General features: G+C 44.7%; 1 protein-coding gene and 1 long non-coding RNA gene across 5 annotated transcripts in view; one reads left to right on the forward strand and one right to left on the reverse strand.

Moving 5' to 3' along the window:
- The window catches only part of LOC309515173 (adenylate cyclase type 1-like), a 239,820-nt gene that overhangs the window by 121,608 nt on the left and 101,371 nt on the right, over nucleotides 1-16,841 (forward strand). For all 3 annotated transcript variants that reach the window (XR_014212333.1, XM_082192762.1, XM_082192763.1), the window contains one exon: nucleotides 4,765-4,883. Coding sequence is in view for 2 of the 3 variants with exons in the window: in XM_082192762.1 (XP_082048888.1) it covers nucleotides 4,765-4,883 (119 nt within the window). In the remaining variant the exon portion in view is untranslated. The remainder of the gene's footprint in view (nucleotides 1-4,764; nucleotides 4,884-16,841) is intronic.
- The window catches only part of LOC309515264, a 94,132-nt gene continuing 82,180 nt past the window's right edge, over nucleotides 4,890-16,841 (reverse strand). For both annotated transcript variants that reach the window (XR_014212373.1, XR_014212374.1), the window contains one exon: nucleotides 4,890-5,075. This is a non-coding gene — a long non-coding RNA (uncharacterized lncRNA). The remainder of the gene's footprint in view (nucleotides 5,076-16,841) is intronic.

Below are 16,841 nucleotides of genomic sequence, written 5' to 3' on the forward strand. Positions count from 1 at the left end.
CAGTGATCATGGAGCCCAAGAAAGCAAAATCTCTCACTGCCTCCATTTCTTCCCCTTCTATTTGCCAGGAGGTGATGGGCCCAGTGGCCATGATCTTCGTTTTTTTGATGTTGAGCTTCAGACCATATTTTGCGCTCTCCTCTTTCACCCTCAATAAAAGGTTCTTTAATTCCTCCTCACTTTCTGCCATCAAGGTTGTGTCATCTGCCTATCTACATATCAGTTTCCTAATATAAGTTTCCTAGCTGGCAATAATTTAGATACAATATTGTCCAGTACTTGAAAATACTTAAACAAAGCTTGTTCTGGAATTCTTCCCAGATTGTCTTGATAAGTTGATGCAGTAATGGCAGAGCGCTTCAGAGTTTGCCTATTTTCTTTGCTTTCTTTTCTCTTTTCCGTCTGTGGATGTATTTACCATAATGGTGGAGACTTGTTTGCGATGCAAAGTGGAAAGAGAGAAGGGGACTGCTGCAAGAGATTTGTCAATGTTTTCAGGTTCTGCAGGGGATGTTTAACTTATTGTAGATTTGATTGTACAGTGGTACCTCAGGTTACATATGCTTCAGGTTACAGACACTTCAGGTTACAGACTCCACTAACCCAGAAATAGTACCTCAGGTTAAGAACTTTGCTTCAGGATGAGAACAGAAATTGTGCGGTGGCAGCGGGGGGCCCCATTAACTTCAGGTGGTGCTTCAGGTTAAGAACAGTTTCAGATTAAGAATGGACCTCCGGAACGAATTAAGTTCTTAACCCAAAGTACCACTGGATTCAGAAATGCTTCTGCATTTTCAGAAACTTCAAACTTATGAGCTTGGTCCTGATATTTTAATGCAAAATTTTGCTGGGAACAGTGTGAAATTTTCCAGTTGCCAGGCTTTGGGGAATTTTTTCCCCTTGCAATGAAACTTCTTGGGTGAAATCTGAGAAAATTATATCTTGCTGTCCTCCCATACAAAGGGTGAAGAAAGAGACATTTGACGGAAAATACTTAGGATCTTGTCTCTTACATTAGTTCACAGAAATTAATAATAATAATAATATCTTTATTGTCATTGCCCCCTTCGGGGACAACGAAATTACTTGACTGCTCCATAAAAACACTAATTAAACAATACAGTATAATACAGCAAGGGAGATTAGATGACTTTCAAAGTCCGGGCTTCCCATTCAGGGCCGAGATCGCTCTGGAGAAGAAGCTGTTCTTAAGACGGCTCGTTCTTGTCTTCATCGTCCTGTATCTCCGTCCCGACGGCAAGAGCTCGAAGAGACAGTGACCAGGATGCGATGGATCTTTTACTATGTCCAGTGCCTTCCTATGGCACCTTGTGGCATAAATCTGCTCTAAGGTGGAGAGTGGGCAGCCAACAATGCTCTCTGCTGCCTTAACAACCCTGCACAACCCCATCCTGTCCCGGGTAGTACAGCTTCCGTACCACACACATAAGCCATAAGTGAGCACGCTCTCAATGGCACAGTGATAGAAGGCAAGCAGCAGTTTCTGCAGAAGATGGTTTTTCCTTAGTATTCTCAAAAAGTACAGTCTCTGCTGCGCCTTCTTCACAAGCCCCCTTGTGTTGACACTCCAGGACAGATCCTCTTGTAATTCAATGCCCAAAAATCTGAACGTTGTTACCCTCTCCACACAGACCCCATCAATCAAAAGTGGCTGGACGTTGCTCTTCTGTCTCCTGAAGTCCACCACAAGCTCCTTTGTCTTCCTTGTATTTATGAGCAAGTTGTTAGCTCTGCACCACTCTGTCAGCCGCTCCACCTCATCTCTATAATCCGTTTCACCCTCCCTTTCATGGATGAGCCCAATCACGGTTGTGTCATCTGCAAATTTAACAACCCTATTACTAGGGTGAGTAGCGACACAATCGTACGTGTAGAGAATATAAAGGAGCGGACTGAGTACGCATCCCTGTGGTGTTCCTGTGTTAGTCTTAAGCATATTAGAGGTATAAGGGCCCAACCGAACCCTCTGGGGGCGGTCTGACAAAAAGTCCAATATCCACTCACAAAGTGATAACGGAAGCCCCAGATCTTCCAGTTTAGACATCAGACGTTGTGGTAGAATGGTATTAAATGCTGAGCTGAAATCTTTGCTACACGGATACCTCTCTTTAGATTTAGCAATTATAATGTTGGAACGAGTCACAGTTTTCCATCTTGTTACCAGTATAATCTTGACTTGGTTTATTTCTCCCCCCCCCTATATATATATATATATATATATATATATATTCCATATAGAAAGTTACTTTTGTTTCGCAACAATTATATTCCAATTCAACCAAACTAGTGGCTTCCCACTCTCCCAACATCGATGTTTATAACCCAAATTACATACAATCACATTTTAAGGTTCCATCTTATCTAATTTCATTCTCTCTAACATGTTTCTTAATACGTTCTGTTATTTTCTTACACTTCAAACCCCACTGTGGTATTCACATAAGGGAAATAACTTTTTATATAGATTAGTATATTCCAGTCTTCTTTAAAATATTCTAAATTTGTATCTTTTATCAGTGCTGTCAATTTTGCCATCTCCGCATATTCCAAGATTTTCATCAGCCATTCTCCCTTTGAGGGTGTTTTCTTCTCCTTCCATTTCTGTGCATAGAGAATCCTTGCCACTGCAGTCACATACATACGGTAAATACTGCTGAGGCTTTCTTTGGGATTTCGCTGTCTAGTATCCCCAGCAGGAAGGATTCTGGCCTCTTAGGAAAAGTCACTTTATTCCCCCCCCCTAATTTCATTAATATCATGTCCCCAAAGGTCTTTGCTTTTCTGCAGGTTCACCACATATGATAGAATGACCTCTTACATTTCCAATTAATTTCACATAATTCTCACATAAACCTACTTCAAAGTTTGACCTTTGTTCTTCAAATCCATTTTTAAAATCTTTTTTAAAATATAGATTTCATTTAATTTATGATATTGGAACCAGTTACCCACTGAGTTCACATTACCCACTGAACTCACATTCATTGTCCTGAAAACTCTTTAATTCTCTTTATATAGCCCATTTGCATTGCATATTTGTTTATGTGCTCAAGCCTCCATTGGTGATAACCATAAGGAGGTTTTATGTTCCAGAAGACTTTTAGTTCTCCTCCACACCTCCATCAGACTCCTTGATTTGTTTGATTTCAATGCTTTGATTTTCCAGCGGAGATAGCAGCTTTTAAAAGAAGTCTTCCATAAGTGCTTCTCTTTGTGAAGGAGGGCATCTGATGCCAATTACTCTTTACTTGGGATTCCAAGAATGAGATCTGCTTATCTGCAATACTCTGATTCGCTTGTGTAACCATCTCATGCATATTCAAATGTTGTTCAAATTCATTCTTTTTTTATGCAGCTCTGAAAGCTCTGTTTTTACTTTAGCCATATCTTTTTTAATCTCAGCGAGAACTTTCTGCATTGGTTTGTAAGGCACTAGTATTTATATCATTTCCAGCCACCTCCCCCCCCCCAATCTTTTTATGGCTCGGCCATTGCTTGCACAGTTGGGTTTGTTTCTTACTTAATTCTGGTATTCATAGTGCTCATAATTAATCCTCTTCAAGATTAGTGGTAGCGTGGAATAGGAAAGGAAATATTTACCCAAGTAGTGAAAGTCTTTGTTCACACAGTCTGGTAATTTAGCTGTCCCGAAAATACTTAGCAGACAGGAGAGGGGAGTTCAGTGCTAATGCACCATGTCCAGGCCAGAAGGGTTAATTTTCTGATACTTACCACAACATGTATCAATGAAAGACAGCAACATGTCATTGGTAAAAATGAGTATTTGGCACTTTGTCGTTGGAACTTTTGGATACTACTGTGTATCAGATTTCATACATCTGTTATGTCATATATACGTGTAAACAAGTCTACACAAGGAGAAGTACATTATGTAGTGCTGGCAGGAGGGAAAATATAATTTTTAATTTCAAGGTCACAACCTCATATTCCTAAGAGACAGTATCAGACCAGACGCTAGAGCAACCTTTCGCAACCTTGGGTCCACAGATGTTTGACTACAACTTCCATAATTCCTGACCACTGATCCTGATAGCTAGGAAGGATAGGAGTGCAGTCCAAAAGCATTTTGGAGCCCAGGATTGAGAAAGGCTGCTCTAGAGGCTCAGTTTGAACATGCAGATTTCTGGAGAGGAGATGGCAGCTGCTGTGCTTCTTCCCCCAGTTCTGCTGCTGCTGTGCTCTCTGGGGCGGAGTTGTGGTTTGGTTTGGCTTAGCATGCCACCTGATTCCAGGTTTGTGGTTGGTCTGCTCCAGACAAACTATGAGCTATAAACAAAGAACAAGACATGGTTACAGCTTATGGTGTGTCTAGAGTGAAATAAACCACACCCCCAAGTTCAGATGATGGACTAATGCCAAACCTAAGCTACCTGCAAGGCAGCAGGACCAAGGGAGGAGCACAGCAGCAACAATCTTCTCTCCAGGGCTGTTTGTAATTGGGTCTATACACTGAAAAATCACTAAAACTTCTTACTTTAAAAAAGCAATCTTCTCTCCAGGAAACTGGGGGTTCACACTAAGCTAGATCTTTAGATGGAACTGAGAAATATTAAATGCCTTGGTGTCACGATCAACATTTTAGATGCTTGAGGTTTTTCTAATTGGGATTCCTTGCTTGATTTTATGTGTCGATGTTATCCTGCATACAAATTTGATCAGATGAACTATTCAAGCTTAATAGCAGTTTTGACAACTATGCTTTTGTTTTTGTTTAACTTTTAGGAGCGACTTCTGATGAGTCTTTTGCCCAGGAATGTTGCCATGGAAATGAAGGAAGATTTCCTGAAGCCACCTGAAAGGATTTTCCATAAAATTTACATTCAGAGACATGACAATGTTAGGTAGGACTGATGCAAGCTTGCAAAATGTAAAGTCTTACAGACATCTCACATGCACATATAGTGAAGGGTCGTCTTAGCTGATTCTTCTGGGACTGTAGCAGTTCAAAGGATGGAGTGGTGGCTTTGCTTCTAATTCATTGAAGGGGAGAGGAGTGAAGGCACAGGCAGAAGCTGAGGTGCTCCAGAATAGGTCTGAATCAGTAAAAAAAAAATTCTAATTATTATTAGGGGAATACCGTATTTTTCACCCTATAGGATTCACCGACCCATAGGACGCACCTAGTTTTTTTTTGGGGGGGGGAAATAAAGGGGAAAAAATTTACCCCCCCCAGGGCTCCCTAGGCTGCAGATATCTGCCCGAAGCGCGGGGCGCTCTGCTTCAGGCAGATATCTGCCCCACGCTCCAGGCAGCAGGCTGCTATCCGCAGCCTAGGGAGCCCTGTGGGAACTCCCGCGGGCTCCCCAGGCTTGCTGATAGCTTCCTGAAGCCTTCCTGTGTGCACCGACCCCTCTCGCTCTCCAAGCTTCAGTGAAAGCCTGCATTCGCCCCATAGGATGCACACAGATTTCCCCTTCATTTTTGGAGGGGGAAAAGTGCGTTCTATAGGGCGAAAAATACGGTAAGTTTTCTTTCAAAGCTATGAACCTCGCTTTTTGCATGCAGAGCATTCAACACAGTGCCCTAGTGCAGCCCCAGCCTCACAGACCATCTCTGGAAGTAGCCCAGAAACCCACTACAATATTCCTGGCCCTGTTTTGGATCCCAAATGCCATTTGGAATAGAAACTCACCCTGTCCCCATGCCAAGCATCATCAGTGTAGCATTTTTGCTCACATACAAAGGCATATACAGTATACAGGCCTCGGTCCTGTAAACCTAAAGGAGCATCTCCACCCCCATCGTTCAGCCCGAACACTGAGGTCCAGCGCCGAGGGCCTTCTGGCAGTTCCCTCACTGTGAGGAGTGAGGTTACAGGGAACCAAACAGAGGGCCTTCTAGTAGCACCCGCCCTGTGGAACACCCTCCCTTCAGATCTCAAGGAAATAAGCAGCTCTCCTATTTTTAAAAGACTTCTTAAGGCAGCCCTGTTTAGGGAAGTTTTTAATATTTAATGCAGTATTGTTTTTAACATTCGATTGGGAGCTGCCCCGAGTGGCTGGGGAAACTCAGCCAGATGGGCGGGGTATAAATAATATATTATTATTATTAAGGGACGCGGGTGGCGCTGTGGGCTAAAGCCTCAGCGCCTAGGGCTTGCCGATCGAAAGGTCGGCGGTTCGAATCCCCGCGGCGGGGTGCGCTCCCGCTGCTCGGTCCCAGCGCCTGCCAACCTAGCAGTTCGAAAGCACCCCCGGGGGCAAGTAGATAAATAGGTACCGCTTACCAGCGGGAAGGTAAACGGCGTTCCGTGTGCGGCTCTGGCTCGCCAGAGCAGCGTTGTCACGCTGGCCACGTGACCCGGAAGTGTCTCCGGACAGCGCTGGCCCCCGGCCAATAGATGTGAGATGGGCGCACAAACCCCAGAGTCTGTCAAGACTGGCCCGTTCGGGCAGGGGTACCTTTACCTTTACCATTATTATTATTATTATTATTATTATTATTATTATTATTCCTATCTCTGCAAAAACAAATCAACTGAAACAGCCCTTGTTTAACTTGTTTATAGGTAATGATCCTGATATGTACCACTTCTGTATCAAACCACCCATCTATTCTGTACACAGGATTTGAGTTCTTCTTTCTTCTTTTGTTTTCCTAAGGTTCTTTTTATGAAGGTTGTTCTGCTGAATTTTACTTTATGGCTGCATAGAGCTCCCAGTTAGAATTATTTGCAGCTGTTGTTTTGTTTACTCACAGCGAACTCTCTCTGTGGTTTGGTTCTCAAAGTCTTTGAACGTAAATCTATTTGTTTTATGCAAAAAGAATACAGGAAAGAATTCTTATAATCACCTCTGCTCCCAGTAGTAAAGCTGCAAAGACCATGAAAGCCTCAGAGCACCATATCAAAAGAGAAAGATCAAGGAGCTAAAAGCTGACATGAAAACTGGAACCAGAATAATTGCCCAAGAAGATATAGACAGGAGCCTATATATTTCAATCTAATCATGAATATGTGTGTCAGAGTTTCACATGTATATGCACATAAAACAAATTTGGAATTGGTTTAAAACATCAGTCTAAATAGAACTTGAAGTCCATCTGACCTCTGAAAGCTGTGCTCCTTAATCCGAAGTTGCTCAACAGGGAGAAAAAGACACTCTGAACCTGCTGAGAAACAGTCTGAAAACAATCCCTTCACATCTTCCAGAATTCAGTCCTGGTATTGCAAATAGATTCTGGGGCTGATCAAGTTTACAGGACCATTTGCAGCTATCCCCACCACCACAGGAACCCAGATCGCCAGCAGTTCTCTGCTTCAGATAATGGCTCTTCCAAGAGCAGCAAGGAATAACTCCGGGTGCAACAGTGGGAAGTCCAGGAACATATGAATTCAGGAGCTGGATCTCTTTTCCTTGTTTGCAAACACACTGTGTAAAACTTTTATCTGCTGAATTTCTGCCTATTCTACTGGCATTATACACAGGAACCTTGTCAGATAATAGATAGAGTCTAGCTGTAAAATTGACCCTTTAGATTGACCCTGTTTTATTTCAGAATTTTTGAGCTGGCAATATATAGTGAATCCCCGCTCACCCTGTCAGCTGCCTCTAGAACCATGCATTTCATTCTCGGCTGTCACCAGCATTTCACATGCCACCTACCCAGCTGTCCTCACAGTTTGTGTCCTGAAAAGCCACCCAATATTACCACCCTATCTCCTTCCCTCCCTCCCTCCCTCTGCAGCCCAGCCATTGGCCTCAGGAGCCCGAAAAGCTTCCTGGCCCCTGGCTCCACCAGCCATGCTTGCACCTACCTAGTCCACATCCAGGAATCAACTCTCGGCTGTTGATGTTCCATGGCTTAAACGTCAGCTTGACATACAAAAATAAAGAAGGTGGAGCTTTTCCTTGCATGGAGTTAAAAGTCATGCATTGAGATACGCTTGTTTAATTTCTGCATGTTTTGATTCCATTAAAGCACAGCAGCAAAACCAGTAAAGCTGGCAATCGTAAAAGTAAGTCCCATTGCAGCCAGTTTTCCTCCCTTCTGAGAAAGCTGGTTTGAGATGCCAGCTGAGGGATAGCATGTGATGGCATTAGATAAAGCAGTCTAGTCAATGAAAACTTACACCATAATGAGCGTTTTAGGCTTTAAGTGGCACAAGACTCTTGAGTTGTGTTTGCTACAATAGCTACTCTCCGGAAAAGGTTTAGGATGAGATACAGGCTATTTTTAGTAAGTCTGCAGCTGTTTTATACATGGCAGTTACCCATCTTTTCAGTTAGAGAGGATGCAAGGAGCTCTTTCCTGACTCCCAGATTATGAGCATCCAATTTCCCCAGGAAATCAAAATAGTGGCAGAAGTTTCTCTCTTAGGAACAGATGCAGCAGTAAAGGTGAAATCACATACAACATATGGTTTCTCCCACTGCAGAACTTACATAAACAGGATGCAGATGATGCTCTGGAAGAATTATTGTGGTTGGCCATGATGTGATGGTTTTCCAAACTTTGAAAACTGCTTCTCTCTTCAGTGTCCATGATAATATTCATCATTAACATGTAAGAGCTGCATAGCTGGGATTTAAGCAGGCTACAATAATGGGCAAATCATAAATTACACAAAACCACATTTTGATAGTTGAGAGGATAAAACTAGAAAGATGTGATTATTTTCACATTGTGTGTGTGGTGAACTTTATTAACCTCTCTGCTGGGTTTCTTTGCCAATGCTATATAAGTATATATAATGTGAGTTTACTGTGCATATTTTAAAATGTGTTTTCTCTCTAATTTTCCCGCACCAGAGAACTTTTGTTAAGCAGCTAAAGGGCTAAAATTGCATGTTACAGCACAGCCTTCTGTACCATTTCTGTAGTATTTGCCCAGTAGCTGCTTCTTTACTGCAAACAAAGTAGCCTTGTGAGTGAGAGATTTGCAGGGGAAAAATATGGCTTGCCACTTTCCCCCTAGAATCATAGAATCATATAGTTGGAAGAGACCACAAGGGCCATCGACATATGGTTGTCAAGCCTCTGCTTAAAGACCTCTAAAGAAGGAGACTCCACCACACTCCTTGGCAGCAAATTCCACTGTCGAACAGCTCTTACTGTCAGGAAGTTCTTCCTAATGTTTAGGTGGAATCTTCTTTCTTGTAGTTTGAATCCATTGCTCCGTGTCCGCTTCTCTGGAGCAGCAGAAAACAACCTTTCTCCCTCCTCTATGTGACATCCTTTTATATATTTGAACATGGCTATCATATCACCCCTTAACCTCCTCTTCTCCAGGCTAAACATGCCCAGCTCCCTTAGCCATTCCTCATAAGGCATCGTTTCCAGGCCTTTGACCATTTTGGTTGCCCTCCTCTGGACACGTTCCAGTTTGTCAGTGTCCTTCTTGAACTGTGGTGCCCAAAACTGGACACAGTACTCCAGGTGAGGTCTGACCAGAGCAGAATACAGTGGCACTATTACTTGTTGAAATTGCAGAGTCCTTTGCACAACGGAATGATGAACAGTACGTGCCACATGCTTAAAGTTGCTTTATTTTCAGTTCAAAGTGGAGAAATTACAAACATGCATCTTGCCTCTGCGGGAGCAGAGAAGCAACCGTCCTTCTCCTCGGAACGAAGAACACCGAGAGATCAGTGAAAAAACAGGAAACCAGTGTACGTCACATCCAGCTTCCCATTCCCGTGGGAAAACCCAACAGTACTCTGACTGTGGAATGTAAACAGTGTCTTGTGACAAGCACTTCGCTGCACAGTGAAGAGAGCAGAAACCAACATCCTCCCCCTTTCTGTGAACATCACTGGGCAGCGTGTTCGTACAATATCAGTACAAACCCAACTTCTGTACATAGGTACAGTGTTGATCCCTTGATACAATCTTGGACAATACATCAGCAGGAATTTCATTACCTGGCATATAGGACACCGTTACGAGTCCCTTCTGAATATGTTCCCTAGCATGTTGCACCTTCAACTGCAAGTGCTTCGTGCTTTGCTTACAACCTTCCGAATTCAGCAAAGCCAAACATGCTTTGTTGTCCTGGTAAACCTGGATTGGACATTTGACAGGAATTTTCATGTCTTTGCACAATTGTAACAACCATTCACAATCCTTAAGTGAATAAGACAGTGCATTTAGTTCAGCTTCACAAGTACTTAAGCTGATTGTTGTTTGCTTCTTGCATGACCAATCAAATAGACCCTGATTGTACATGTAGCAAACTCCAGACGTACTTTTCCTGTCTGTAGTGTCACTTCCAAAACTTGCATCTGCAAAAATCTCAAGGCCACCAGACTTCTGATTGTTAAATCTCAGTCTGTAATGCATAGTGCCTTTCAGAGCTTTCCAATCCTTAACAGTAGGATTGTTAACTTGTCTGCTTAGCAAATTACAGCTAACAGCAATGTCAGGTCTTGAACATCTGGCAATGAAGTTTAGCTTGCCTAGCACACTTCTGTACAGTGTAGTGTCAGAAAATGCTTCTTCAGTGTCTTCTACCTGATAACCTGTTGCCATCGGTGTGTCTACAGGGTTAGCATCCATCAGGTTTAGTTTGCTTAACACATCAGCAATTTTCCGTGACTGGTGTACTAGAATGTTACCACTTTGATCTTTCTCTATTTCCAGAGATAGGTAGTTGTTTACCTCACCAAGATCTTTCATGTCAAAGTGCTCTTTCAGTTGAGCTAGGGCATTGTTGTACATTGTGACATCTTTCCAAAAGAATAAAATATCATCAACATAAAACAAACAATACAGCTTCTTTTGCCCCTCCTCTTTGACAAACACACATGGATCAGCTTTCCCTTGCTGAAAACCTAGAGAAAACAATGCTTCAGTGAGTTTTGTGTGCCAACACCGTGCACTTTGTTTGAGACCATAAAGGGACTTCTTCAGAGCACAAACAAATCCCTGTTTTACCTGTACGCCATCAGGTGGAAGCATATAAAGTGATTCACCTAGAGATCCGTACAAAAACGCTGTATTTACATCGTGGTGACTAATGTGTAGATTCTCCTCTGCAGCTAGCTTGAGCATAAGCCTAATGCTCTCATATCTCACAGTGGGTGAGTAGGTCTCGTGATAGTCTTCACCTGGTACCTGTGCAAAACCTCTGGCTACCAATCTGGCTTTGTGTCTGACTATCTTGCCATTTTGATCTGTCTTCGCTTTGAAGACCCATTTGCTTCCAAGCAGTTTCATTCCTGGAACTACTGGAACTAGCTCCCAAGTTTTGTTCTTTTCTAAGGAATCAAGCTCAGCCTTCATGGCATTTAACCATGGCTCAGCTTCCTTAGAATCCAAATCCTGGATTTCTTGGAAACTTGAAGGTTCAAATACCTTCTTGGAGCTTTTAACAGCTGCTACTGCTGTCTTAGCAAATTCATCAGCAAATCTCTTTGGAGGTCTGCCTTTAGTGGCTCTTTGTGACCTGCGAATTAGCCTTTGGTCTTCAACACTCTCCTCTTCCTTCTTAGGAGAAAAGTGGCCTATTGTGAACAATGGTTCTTCCAATTCCTGATCAGAGCTTTCAGAGGGTCGCATAGAGGCTTTCGCACTCTTGAAATCCTCTGAAGTATCCGATTCAGTTTCAGACTCAGAATCAGAACCTTCATCAGTGGGTGTGGGTTGTTGTTGCTTATCCTCAGTCTCATCACTGTCATCAGGATAACATTGGAAAATTCCCACATTCTCCCCCCACTTGGCATTGTACTCAACACTTCTTGTGAGCTTAATTGTCTTAGAGTCAGTCATCATTATTCTGTAAGAACCTTTCTGATAACCTAGAAAGATACCATGCAAACCACGTTTGCCTAATTTGGAGCTTTGTGGTGAGTGAATCCACATGTCAGAACCAAAAATTTTCATGTGTTTGATGTATGGTTTCTTGCCAAACATCTTCTCATAGGGGGTACAACCAATCGCTGAAGACAACCTGCGATTGTAACTGTAAATAAAACACGAGAGAGCTTCGGCCCAATAACTCTCTGGAAGATTGGCATCATGCAGCAAGGTTTTTAACCCTTGAAGCAATGTTTGATTTGCCCTTTCGCAAAGTCCATTCTGCCATGGCGAGCGAGGACTGACAGAGTCTGAAGGGCAGCAGTTGAAGAAGGAGCAAAAAGGGTTTTCTTGTGTGTGTGTGTGTTTCTTTGTGGCTGGTTAGCTGTTTTCCCTGTGTAAAGGTCAGAGGGGGCAGGGTTTCTGTTGAGGCAGGGGATTAGCTGTGGGAGGAGCTTATCAGAGTCTGAAGGGCAGCAGTTGAAGAAGGAGCAAAAAGGGTTTTCTTGTGTGTGTGTGTGTGTTTCTTTGTGGCTGGTTACCTGTTTTCCCTGTGTAAAGGTCAGAGGGGGCAGGGTTTCTGTTGAGGCAGGGGATTAGCTGTGGGAGGAGCTTATCAGAGTCTGAAGGGCAGCAGTTGAAGAAGGAGCAAAAAGGGTTTTCTTGTGTGTGTGTGTTTCTTTGTGGCTGGTTAGCTGTTTTCCCTGTGTAAAGGTCAGAGGGGGCAGGGTTTCTGTTGAGGCAGGGGATTAGCTGTGGGAGGAGCTTATCAGAGTCTGAAGGGCAGCAGTTGAAGAAGGAGCAAAAAGGGTTTTCTTGTGTGTGTGTGTGTGTGTGTTTCTTTGTGGCTGGTTAGCTGTTTTCCCTGTGTAAAGGTCAGAGGGGGCAGGGTTTCTGTTGAGGCAGGGGATTAGCTGTGGGAGGAGCTTATCAGAGTCTGAAGGGCAGCAGTTGAAGAAGGAGCAAAAAGGGTTTTCTTGTGTGTGTGTGTGTGTGTGTTTCTTTGTGGCTGGTTAGCTGTTTTCCCTGTGTAAAGGTCAGAGGGGGCAGGGTTTCTGTTGAGGCAGGGGATTAGCTGTGGGAGGAGCTTATCAGAGTCTGAAGGGCAGCAGTTGAAGAAGGAGCAAAAAGGGTTTTCTTGTGTGTGTGTGTGTTTCTTTGTGGCTGGTTAGCTGTTTTCCCTGTGTAAAGGTCAGAGGGGGCAGGGTTTCTGTTGAGGCAGGGGATTAGCTGTGGGAGGAGCTTATCAGAGTCTGAAGGGCAGCAGTTGAAGAAGGAGCAAAAAGGGTTTTCTTGTGTGTGTGTGTTTCTTTGTGGCTGGTTAGCTGTTTTCCCTGTGTAAAGGTCAGAGGGGGCAGGGTTTCTGTTGAGGCAGGGGATTAGCTGTGGGAGGAGCTTATCAGAGTTTGCAGGGCAGCAGTTGAAGAAGGAGCAAAAAGGGTTTTCTTGTGTGTGTGTGTGTTTCTTTCTGGCTGATTAGCTGTTTTCCCTGTGTAAAGGTCAGAGGGGGCAGGGTTTCTGTTGAGGCAGGGGATTAGCTGTGGGAGGAGCTTATCAGAGTCTGAAGGGCAGCAGTTGAAGAAGGAGCAAAAAGGGTTTTCTTGTGTGTGTGTGTGTGTGTTTCTTTGTGGCTGGTTAGCTGTTTTCCCTGTGTAAAGGTCAGAGGGGGCAGGGTTTCTGTTGAGGCAGGGGATTAGCTGTGGGAGGAGCTTATCAGAGTCTGAAGGGCAGCAGTTGAAGAAGGAGCAAAAAGGGTTTTCTTGTGTGTGTGTGTTTCTTTGTGGCTGGTTAGCTGTTTTCCCTGTGTAAAGGTCAGAGGGGGCAGGGTTTCTGTTGAGGCAGGGGATTAGCTGTGGGAGGAGCTTATCAGAGTCTGAAGGGCAGCAGTTGAAGAAGGAGCAAAAAGGGTTTTCTTGTGTGTGTGTGTGTGTGTTTCTTTGTGGCTGGTTAGCTGTTTTCCCTGTGTAAAGGTCAGAGGGGGCAGGGTTTCTGTTGAGGCAGGGGATTAGCTGTGGGAGGAGCTTATCAGAGTCTGAAGGGCAGCAGTTGAAGAAGGAGCAAAAAGGGTTTTCTTGTGTGTGTGTGTGTGTGTGTGTGTGTGTGTGTGTTTCTTTGTGGCTGGTTAGCTGTTTTCCCTGTGTAAAGGTCAGAGGGGGCAGGGTTTCTGTTGAGGCAGGGGATTAGCTGTGGGAGGAGCTTATCAGAGTCTGAAGGGCAGCAGTTGAAGAAGGAGCAAAAAGGGTTTTCTTGTGTGTGTGTGTGTGTGTGTTTCTTTGTGGCTGGTTAGCTGTTTTCCCTGTGTAAAGGTCAGAGGGGGCAGGGTTTCTGTTGAGGCAGGGGATTAGCTGTGGGAGGAGCTTATCAGAGTCTGAAGGGCAGCAGTTGAAGAAGGAGCAAAAAGGGTTTTCTTGTGTGTGTGTGTTTCTTTGTGGCTGGTTAGCTGTTTTCCCTGTGTAAAGGTCAGAGGGGGCAGGGTTTCTGTTGAGGCAGGGGATTAGCTGTGGGAGGAGCTTATCAGAGTCTGAAGGGCAGCAGTTGAAGAAGGAGCAAAAAGGGTTTTCTTGTGTGTGTGTGTGTGTTTCTTTGTGGCTGGTTAGCTGTTTTCCCTGTGTAAAGGTCAGAGGGGGCAGGGTTTCTGTTGAGGCAGGGGATTAGCTGTGGGAGGAGCTTATCAGAGTCTGAAGGGCAGCAGTTGAAGAAGGAGCAAAAAGGGTTTTCTTGTGTGTGTGTGTGTGTGTGTGTGTGTTTCTTTGTGGCTGGTTAGCTGTTTTCCCTGTGTAAAGGTCAGAGGGGGCAGGGTTTCTGTTGAGGCAGGGGATTAGCTGTGGGAGGAACTTATCAGAGTCTGATGGGCAGCAGTTGAAGAAGGAGCAAAAAGGGTTTTCTTGTGTGTGTGTGTGTGTTTCTTTGTGGCTGGTTAGCTGTTTTCCCTGTGTAAAGGTCAGAGGGGGCAGGGTTTCTGTTGAAGCAGGGGATTAGCTGTGGGAGGAGCTTATCAGAGTCTGAAGGGCAGCAGTTGAAGAAGGAGCAAAAAGGGTTTTCTTGTGTGTGTGTGTTTCTTTGTGGCTGGTTAGCTGTTTTCCCTGTGTAAAGGTCAGAGGGGGCAGGGTTTCTGTTGAGGCAGGGGATTAGCTGTGGGAGGAGCTTATCAGAGTCTGAAGGGCAGCAGTTGAAGAAGGAGCAAAAAGGGTTTTCTTGTGTGTGTGTGTGTGTGTGTGTGTGTGTGTTTCTTTGTGGCTGGTTAGCTGTTTTCCCTGTGTAAAGGTCAGAGGGGGCAGGGTTTCTGTTGAGGCAGGGGATTAGCTGTGGGAGGAGCTTATCAGAGTCTGAAGGGCAGCAGTTGAAGAAGGAGCAAAAAGGGTTTTCTTGTGTGTGTGTGTGTGTGTGTGTGTTTCTTTGTGGCTGGTTAGCTGTTTTCCCTGTGTAAAGGTCAGAGGGGGCAGGGTTTCTGTTGAGGCAGGGGATTAGCTGTGGGAGGAGCTTATCAGAGTCTGAAGGGCAGCAGTTGAAGAAGGAGCAAAAAGGGTTTTCTTGTGTGTGTGTGTGTGTGTGTGTTTCTTTGTGGCTGGTTAGCTGTTTTCCCTGTGTAAAGGTCAGAGGGGGCAGGGTTTCTGTTGAGGCAGGGGATTAGCTGTGGGAGGAGCTTATCAGAGTCTGAAGGGCAGCAGTTGAAGAAGGAGCAAAAAGGGTTTTCTTGTGTGTGTGTGTGTGTTTCTTTGTGGCTGGTTAGCTGTTTTCTCTGTGTAAAGGTCAGAGGGGGCAGGGTTTCTGTTGAGGCAGGGGATTAGCTGTGGGAGGAGCTTATCAGAGTCTGAAGGGCAGCAGTTGAAGAAGGAGCAAAAAGGGTTTTCTTGTTGTGTGTGTGTTTCTTTGTGGCTGGTTAGCTGTTTTCCCTGTGTAAAGGTCAGAGGGGGCAGGGTTTCTGTTGAGGCAGGGGATTAGCTGTGGGAGGAGCTTATCAGAGTCTGAAGGGCAGCAGTTGAAGAAGGAGCAAAAAGGGTTTTCTTGTGTGTGTGTGTGTGTGTGTTTCTTTGTGGCTGGTTAGCTGTTTTCCCTGTGTAAAGAAAGGTCAGAGGGGGCAGGGTTTCTGTTGAGGCAGGGGATTAGCTGTGGGAGGAGCTTATCAGAGTCTGAAGGGCAGCAGTTGAAGAAGGAGCAAAAAGGGTTTTCTTGTGTGTGTGTGTGTGTGTGTTTCTTTGTGGCTGGTTAGCTGTTTTCCCTGTGTAAAGGTCAGAGGGGGCAGGGTTTCTGTTGAGGCAGGGGATTAGCTGTGGGAGGAGCTTATCAGAGTCTGAAGGGCAGCAGTTGAAGAAGGAGCAAAAAGGGTTTTCTTGTGTGTGTGTGTGTGTGTGTGTTTCTTTGTGGCTGGTTAGCTGTTTTCCCTGTGTAAAGGTCAGAGGGGGCAGGGTTTCTGTTGAGGCAGGGGATTAGCTGTGGGAGGAGCTTATCAGAGTCTGAAGGGCAGCAGTTGAAGAAGGAGCAAAAAGGGTTTTCTTGTGTGTGTGTGTGTGTGTGTGTGTGTTTCTTTGTGGCTGGTTAGCTGTTTTCCCTGTGTAAAGGTCAGAGGGGGCAGGGTTTCTGTTGAGGCAGGGGATTAGCTGTGGGAGGAGCTTATCAGAGTCTGAAGGGCAGCAGTTGAAGAAGGAGCAAAAAGGGTTTTCTTGTGTGTGTGTGTTTCTTTGTGGCTGGTTAGCTGTTTTCCCTGTGTAAAGGTCAGAGGGGGCAGGGTTTCTGTTGAGGCAGGGGATTAGCTGTGGGAGGAGCTTATCAGAGTCTGAAGGGCAGCAGTTGAAGAAGGAGCAAAAAGGGTTTTCTTGTGTGTGTGTGTGTGTGTGTGTTTCTTTGTGGCTGGTTAGCTGTTTTCCCTGTGTAAAGGTCAGAGGGGGCAGGGTTTCTGTTGAGGCAGGGGATTAGCTGTGGGAGGAGCTTATCAGAGTCTGAAGGGCAGCAGTTGAAGAAGGAGCAAAAAGGGTTTTCTTGTGTGTGTGTGTGTGTTTCTTTGTGGCTGGTTAGCTGTTTTCCCTGTGTAAAGGTCAGAGGGGGCAGGGTTTCTGTTGAGGCAGG

The sequence above is a fragment of the Podarcis vaucheri genome (assembly GCF_965113315.1).
Source record: "Podarcis vaucheri genome assembly, chromosome: 12".
Lineage (NCBI taxonomy): Eukaryota > Metazoa > Chordata > Lepidosauria > Squamata > Lacertidae > Podarcis > Podarcis vaucheri.